Raw genomic sequence first — 8728 nt, 5'->3', positions numbered from 1 at the left:
ATGAGGTTATGAAAGCATAGATGTATGTAAGTAAAGTCTGCATATATCTGAGGTAACATGAAAAGTGAAGTCTTTGGTTGTGTGATTTTTGAAGTAAATCTGGGCTTAGTTGTGAATCTAAGTGTCAGTTCCGACTGAGGTAAACCTGGACTTGTGTCAGTGTGTGAGATTAAAATCTGAGGTTTGTTGTATGAGGGACAGAGCATTAATGAAGAGTGCTTTGCAATGCAAAATCTAAGAGCGTGTGTGTGTGTGTGATCTGAAATGAGGCAAATTAGGGGTGGTAAAAAGCAAATTCTAGGATATTATATAGAAGCTAAGAAAGGGCTTATGTGAGTCAAAGGGCTTTTGTGACTCTCAATGAAGTAAGAGGGCTTCTCTCTCAGTGTATGTGTTTGTGTTGTGTGTGTAAGCCAATTCAGGACTTTATGTGAGAGTTTGGGTTTGCAAGGCAGATTCTAGAACTGGGTGTAGTTATGAGTGTCATCCTAAAGATCAGGATGAGGCAAGTTAGGGGTTCTGGGTAGGATTGTGAGTCTGTTGTAAATTTGAGTTTGTATGTGTTAGTTGTAAATCAGGACTTGGCTTTGAAATGAATCCACCTGGGTCAGCTGCGTTTTTGTCCACGAGGGACGTCAGAAAGCTTTGTGTTTGTGAGGCAAACTAGGGAGTTAGTGTGGGTGAAGCAGTCAAGTGCTGGAGTGTGAATATTTCTAAGACGTCTAAATTGCGCGAAAGTGTGTGAGGCAAGGCTGTTGCGCGAGCGGGCAGTGTGCGCCTGTGTGTGCGTGTGCGCGCGCGCCAAGTTTGGTTTGTGATTGTGATGGGCACCGACGCTGCGTCAGCCCGGGAGGCCACGTTAGGGTTGGGGGTGCGTGAGGAGGTGCGGCCGGGCGAGAGGTCCAGCGAGTGAGCCAAGCGCGCCGCTACTCTGGGCCCCTGCGCCGCGCGCTAGCTGGCTGTGTGGCTCGCTGGCTCGCTAGGGACAGGCAGGAATCGGAGCAGCACTGCCGCCTCTGGCGCGAAGGCTCAGGCGCCTCCTCCCGCCCCAGTCACTGTGGCTCGGCGCACACTGCCGGCGGCTGCCCTTTCCGCCTCTGGGGAAGAAAAACCCGCGAGCCGCTTTCGCGCTTGAACCATGGCCTCGGGCCGGAGGGGCTGGGACAGCTCCCACGAAGACGATCTGCCCGTGTACCTGGCCAGGCCGGGCACCACGGACCAGGTCCCGCGGCAGAAATACGGCGGCATGTTCTGCAACGTGGAGGGCGCCTTCGAGAGCAAGACGCTGGATTTCGATGCCCTCAGCGTGGGGCAGCGGGGCGCGAAGACTCCTCGGAGCGGCCAGGGCAGCGACCGAGGATCGGGGAGTCGGCCCGGGGTCGAGGGGGACACCCCGCGCAGGGGCCAAGGCCGGGAAGAGAGCAGAGAGCCCGCGCCCGCGTCCCCCGCCCCCGCCGGGGTAGAGATCCGGAGCGCCACCGGCAAAGAGGTGTTGCAGAACCTCGGCCCCAAGGACAAGGTAAGGGGGCCCCGGGTCACTTCCCTGCTTGCCTTCGTTCCTTTCTCCAGCCCTGGCCGCCATGGCCCGGGCACAACTTTCTCCAGCTCACTTTGCACGGGGCTGGGGGACCAGGAGGAAGAAAGGGGCATCCTCCACTGAGCGTAGCGCGACTTCCTAGCCCAGACCCTGGATTAGCGCTTGTCGCCACTAGCAGCATCTTCGTGCAAGCGCGGAAAGGATGCCCGGGTTCCCCTGCCTGGAGCCGCGTCCTTTGCCCCTGCCTCCTCGCCGCACTCCTGGGCCATCCGGTCTGGGTGGGTGTGTCAGCCCGGGAAGGCTTAGTGATTTCCAGCTCTTCTCTCTAGTAGCCAACAGCACAATTGTCTTGCCCCCCTCTGGCCCTAGATTAAATCTCAACCCGGGTCACCAGGGCAGAGGGCAAAGTGATGCTGGGAATATGGGGGTCATCTCCATAGTGCCCGGATGAAAGTACTGGAGGGGCGGTCTCCCCTCTCAGTCTTCAAACATCAGCTCTGTCCCTGAAACTTTTGGGTGTGGAGCCTCTAGACTAAACACGCGAATCTCTCTCTCTATGCCTCGCTTCTGTCTTAGCACGGCATTTCACATCTGTGTTTGTAAAGAGTGCATTTGTGTACATAGCTTGGCACAAGACTGGGTATCACAGGGGTCCAGCTGCCTCTGCAAGAATAGCATTATATTTTAGAAAATAGACGAGAGTATTAAGAGTGCACATTAAACTAGCATGAGATGCAAATTCCCTGCTGCTCTTAAATGTGCCAAAGCCAATTTCTTCTGTATGTGTATTTTTGAGAAACTTATGTCACACTGAACTGACTGAAGGGATGGCATTGAAATCTAGCTTGCCCTGATTTATGTGTCTATTTCACAGAGAATCAGAGATGTAGTTCAGAAAATGCAGGGCCTGGCAGGGCTGGAGACTTCAGAGTTCAAACTGAAGCTTTCAGCTGGGGAATAATAGTAATCAGATGCCCTCACCCTTGTCTAGGTAATGGCCGCAAAATCCACCCACATGTATTATTCTGCACTAATATGGTTAGGAATAATAACCTGAAATGGAAATGTCTGCCTCAGAGCAATTACAGTTAATGCTTATTCAGGTTTTAGTTGTTTTTCCATTAAAATGCAATGAGCTAGTGAAAGAACAGCATCTCTCTCCACTGTTTGATTTTTGAAAGTTTAGACAAACCAACCAACCAACCTTTAACTACTAAGACCACCAGGGAAAATAAGTGCTGAAGTTAGTGCTGTTCAAGGGTACCACTTGGAAAACAATGTCGGCTTCCTCTGAAATCATTCATTTAGTTTGTGATTTTCACATCATCCTTTTAGTGTGTGATTCCCCTAAGCCCTTGCTTACCAGCGTTTTAGGGAAAACTTCTGATATTTTGCAAATGTTTTGGTTGATATCTAAACTGAAGAAGAACCCTATAGAAAGGTTATTCCTTTCTTCATGTCTGACTTGATCCATATTGAAATGTTCCCTTCCTGACTGGAAGGGGCCGGAGTAGTGATGGAAAAGGTCGGTAACAATTGCTGTGAGTCAGTGCTATTCCCTTTGCTGAAACACCCCTGATGTAAGCCAGATAATATGCTGGGTTTGCAAGATTTAAGAATGGTAACTAGAGAAAGGGAAAATATTCCTCCTTTAAACCTAGCAATTCTCCCGTTTTCCTCCCTTTTGCAAACCCTATACTTTTGGCTACTAATTGAGAAATAATAATACAACCTAGGCATCAGCAGGATTTCTAGTGCTACATAGTCATTTGTAAGTTTGGGCTTGCCATCTGCTTCATCCAGGCCGTGTTATTATCTCTAATTTGGTTGAATCACACTGTTAGAAGAGACCACAGAGGTTATCAAGTTCTGAACTTGTTGTTTATTTCCTTGAGGGTAGAGATTGTGTATTTGGATTTATCTGAGTGGCTAGAATGCTTGGCACATTGGAGGTGCTCAATAAATGTTTGATACACTAAACCTCCTTAATTAAACCATCTGTTTTGCCACATAGCTGGCAAAATGATCATCTGGCCTCTGCTTAAATACAACCATTGTCAGGGAGCTCACTACCTCATGAAGCAACTTTTTGGACAACTTTACTTAAAAAAAATAATAATAAGCCCAAATCTACCTACCTGTAGTTTCTACAAATTATTCTTAGTCCTGACCTCTGGAAATATAAGGGTAAATATGTTTCCTTATTCTGAGACATTTTAATGATTTTTAGGTATGTGCACTCTTGTATCTGTCAGAAAAGGCTGGGTGATGCCACAGTAACAAACAACCCCCAACTCTCAGCAGCTTAATAAAAAACATAACAGCATATTTTTTGCTCCTATTTGTCCAGTGTGAGTCAACAGGGAAGCTCTATTCATTATTGTGCCTAACTTGATGGAGGCTCCATCTCCACACGTCTGTGAATAGTATGTGGCAAATTGTATACACACTTAATTCCTTGCTGAAGTAATGAACATGATGTATGCTCACATTTCATTGGCCGAAAACCATGTCTATACTCAGCTTCAAAGGAATTGGTGGAATACAATCTTGCCATGATCCTGTAAGACTAGAAATATTTGGCAAATAGCTCTAATATCTCTCCCAGATCTGGAGATGAACTAATGGAGTGAAACCTGTCCCAACCTTTACTAGTTATATGACTGTAAGCATGTAACTTAGCCTCTGGGTACCTCAGTTTTCTCCTGTACAAAATAAGGATAATGGTGACTACTTTGCACAGTAGTATTCAGTACATATTAGTTATTACTATTACTCTTCAATTTTTACTGCCCGTTACATGTATGAGGGCAATTATCTCATTCTCCCTAAATTTCTTTCTTACCCTTATTATTCCTAGCTTCTTCAGTTTTCTCTTGTATGAGCATTTTACCATTCTGATTTCCTTTTCAGGTTATACTATATTACATATTTTGTAAATATTTTTCTCAAAATACAGTGCCCAGAACTGAATACGTTGCTTCCGATGGGATATGGCCGTGGTGAAGTGCATTGTGCTACTTAATTTTTTGGACTTTTATGGAACATGTGCATCTATGACTTACTATTGTCTCGATGGCAAACACCCTGCCATTCAAGCTTTCAGAAACTTTTTTCACGTAAGCTGCTGTTAGGCCAGGATGTTCCCCTTCTATGCTGGTACAATAGAATTTAAAACAAACCACCCCCAAACAAATCTTAACTATAGGATTTTATTTTTCTTCCTTCTATAATATTTATCACTATCTTAGCTCATCTTTCTATTATATCATAATAATCTTAAACCTTAATTCTATAATACAGCACTCCTACTGCCAGCTTTGTACCATTTGTTGATTTGATAGTATCACCTTTTGAATACTTTCTGTGTGCCTATACTAAATAGTGCTCAAAAGGTCGTTTCCTCACAGAAAATGGTTATACTGATAAGGAAATTGAACCCCAGAGACTAATTGTTTAGTCCCAAATCACATAATTAATAAGTGAGGAGAGCCAGAATTCACAATCTGATTTTTCTGATTACAGAGTCTGTCTTCTTTCCAGGTGGGGAGGCTGCTTCCTTATTTTAATATGACCAGCCTGACCATTGTGTCAGCTCCGGACATGTCAATATTATTCAGAGCAAGGACAGATTTTCCTGCCACACCTCTAGAACCCTTCTTCTATTTTGACACCAGCCCATTACACAGGAAACTTTGAGACCAGTTGTTTAACCTTGGAGAACAGTTGCTGCAAAATCCTTATTCTTTCAAGTTGATTGCAGAGCTATCAAAAGATATTTTTAATGTCTTGGTAAAATCAAAATATGCTTTGTATCTAGCATACCTAATTATTAACTTCTATCTTAACAAAATGAGTTTATTTAATAAATTATAATGAGGTTAAATAACAAAAGTGTTTACAGAATAAAAATATAAAATCGTAGGCTGGGAGTGGTGGCTCACGCCTGTAATCTCAGTATTTTGAGAAGCCAAGCTGGGCAGATCACTTGAGGTCAGGAGTTTGAGACCAGCCTAACCAATATGGTGAAACCCCCGTCTCTACTAAAAATACAGAAATTAGCTGGGCATGGTGGTGGGCGCCTATAATCCCAGCTACTTGGGAGGCTGAGGCAGGAGAATCACTTGAACCCGGGAGGTGGAGGTTGCAGTGAGCCGACATCGTTCCGCTGTACTCTAGCCTGAGCAACACAGTGAGACTCTGTCAAAAAAAAAAAAAAAAAAGTCTCTTGAGTGTCAAATTCCAGGTTTGAGTTATCACTAGATGCTAATATAGTGGTTCTAAATCTATCTATAAACACCTTCTTAAATTGTGTATTTAGAGTTTTCTCATAATAGGCATTCATGTTACTAAAATCCTCCATGGTTGGCTTACACAACTTTTTGTTTATAATTTTTGATACTAAGTGCATAGAAAAGCAATTCTAAGTGAAAAGTATGTATTTTTCATCATTTCTCAAGATGCTTTTCCATGCATACTGAATTTTCCTAGCAGTAAAATAGTTACTAAGAGGAAGACAATTATGATATGGCCTGCCAAGAGCAAATTATATCATAAGGACTCTGTCATCCAGCAAAAACAAAGTAATGACATTATGATTACAGGGGTTTTTATTGATAACTTTCTATCAGGAGTCTTGGGTCATTTCTAGTTTCCTGCTTCCCATGTGGGCCTCTTTTGTGCAAGATGTTTCCTTCATGAAGTTGGCAGGGGCTCTGGGAGCAGAGGGAACAATCTAGAAACAAATGAGATGTGGCCGTTACCTTTTTACCATTTGTCGTTTGTCTTGTTTTTCCTGGGCTAAAAGTTTTCAAAGTGACTCAGAGAAGTTGATGTTCTCCTCTTTATCCTGCACAATGTGAGACAGCTGGAAATAGAATTCTAGGCTTATAAAGGCCTCACTAGCTATCAGAATCCAAACCCTGGCATGTAAATGAATTTCATAAGGCTTCTCTGACAAATGAAAGTTTGTACCAAAGCTAGGAAAAAAGGCCTCCTGCTTACCTGGCCTTCAGGCCACACTTAAATCTGGGAGTAGGTTTCCTTCCCCAAACTTGGAAGTGTTTGTGACCTTTCAGAACTTTGGTTTAGTTTGACAGTAGGCATTTGAGGAACATAAAAAATATGCCTTCTCAGTAATGCTGCGATTGGCAGAGTTCCCTCAAAGTAATGGTCCTTGGAGACAGGGTTTTGCTGACAGCTCTTGTAAGTAATGTTTAAGACAGCCAGAACACTGTCTCTGAGGATTTCAGTCAGTGACTCTTACAGCTGATTCTCTTGGTGATTTATTTCCACTGGGCGTTATCCTGACAAGTAATGTTTCTATGAGATAGGGAGTAAAGCTTACAAGGAAGAGGAAATCTGTCTGAGGAGGATGCAATCTGTGACTGCAAATGGAGGAGGCAGAAAGTCCATTTAGGTGTGTGAGCACTTTTAAAATTAAGCTTCTAGGAGAATGTAACATTAAAATATGTTTGTAACATAGAATCACATTGCATTCAAAAGACAGTTCTACTCCATCAAAGAACATATTAGGCAAAAACAAACAAACAAAAAATCAAAGTGGATAAAGTATTAGCAGTCTCAGTTTCCAGACCTAACCTTTAACCTGCTGTACAACTTGGGCAAGTTACCTCCCTTCCCTTCGAGCTATAGTTTCCTCCTTTCTAAAACAAAGGGGCTAGACCAAATGGTCCCTATAGTAATGGTCTTCTTGTAAGCTTTCTTGATTGTTCATCTTTAAACAAAAATTTTTTGAGCATGCTCCATATTCCTTGTGTGTGTGTATATATGTATACACATATGTACATATATATAAATTACATATGGAAATATCACACTAATATCTTATGAGTGGCTGGGCATTGTGGCTCATGCCTGTAATCCCAGCACTTTGGGAGCCAAGGCAGAAGGATTGCTTGAGCCCAGGAGTTTGAGACCAGACTGGGCAACGTAGAACATTTGGTCTCTAAAAATAATTTCAAAATTAACTAGGCATGGTGGTGCGCGACTGTGGTCCCAGCTACCCAGGAGGCTGAGGTAAGAGGTTTGCTTGAGCCTGAAAAGTCGAGTTTGCAGCCAGCCATGACTAGAGGAGGCGACAGTGAGACCCTGTCTTTAAAAAGAAAACATCTTATGATCATCATAAAATGTAAATAAAAAATCTAAACTAAAAAAGAAGAGATACAAAAAATCCAAATATAAATTATGGTTGTTTTCCTTTATCCCAGTGGCTTGTCTTGTCCAACCAATTGGGTGAGTGCTTGGAAGTCTATGATCTCTAGACTAAATAGATAATAGTCAGTGGTTCTAACAACTTGGTCATTAATGAGTCCATTGTCAGAGTACTTCAGTGATAGATGCCCTTTTATTGAACAATTTTTGAGAGACAGTTCAAAACTGTTGAAGGCTTGTGTTGAGGCTACAGACCAGGTGCTGGTTAGTGCTCAGCACTCTTTACAAATATGCATGTGGAGGTGGGCCAATAGCTTGTGGCTAACAAGGGAGTCCCCACGTCTCCCTTTACCTGCTGATTTTTGTCTTTACTCATTTTTGCAAAAAGCATTATTAAGGCCGGGCGCGGTGGCTCACGCCTGTAATCCCAGCACTTTGGGAGGCCGAGGCGGGCGGATCACGAGGTCATGAAATCGAGATCATCCTGGCTAACACGGTGAAAGCTCGTCTCTACTAAAAATACAAAAAATTAGCCGGGCCTGGTGGCAGGTGCCTGTAGTCCCAGCTACTCGGGAGGCTGAGGCAGGAGAATGGCGAGAACCCGGGAGGCGGAAGTTGCAGTGAGCCGAGACCGCGCCACTGCACTCAAGCCTGGGCGACAGAGTGAGACTCCGTCTCAAAAAAAAAAAAAAAAGCATTATTAAGCCCCAGCTATGTAGGTGCACAATGAAAAACAAATGTTGGAAAAATTAAGATGTACCAAAGAGATCAGCAGTAAGAAAACATAAACATCATTTCCTCATCATCTTCTGGAGAAAACTGCCATTAACCTAGGAACCTAGGAGTGTATTTTCTTCCCATCTGTGTGTGTATATGTGTGTGTGTGTGTGATCTGTGACATGCATTTTTTTTTTCCAAAAGTGAGGAAATGCAGTATTTCTGTGTTTAAATTATTTTTTATCATTTAGTGTGGTCTGAAGGTTTGTGTACCCCCAAATTCATAGGTTGAAATCCTAA

At 43.4% G+C, this 8728-nt stretch overlaps 1 protein-coding gene across 1 annotated transcript in view; it reads left to right on the top strand.

The window, feature by feature from the left end:
- Positions 1-567: 567 nt before the first annotated feature.
- Positions 568-8728, top strand: part of DPYSL3 (dihydropyrimidinase like 3) — a 120174-nt gene continuing 112013 nt past the window's right edge. The window contains exon 1 of the mRNA XM_002816043.6: positions 568-1519. Coding sequence (XP_002816089.2) covers positions 1139-1519 — 381 coding nt within the window. The 5' untranslated portion in view covers positions 568-1138. The remainder of the gene's footprint in view (positions 1520-8728) is intronic.

This window comes from Pongo abelii, chromosome 4 (genome assembly GCF_028885655.2).
Source record: "Pongo abelii isolate AG06213 chromosome 4, NHGRI_mPonAbe1-v2.0_pri, whole genome shotgun sequence".
Taxonomy (NCBI): Eukaryota; Metazoa; Chordata; class Mammalia; order Primates; family Hominidae; genus Pongo; species Pongo abelii.
Note: the sequence above shows the minus strand (reverse complement) of the source record. Positions and strands in the feature narration are given on the sequence as shown.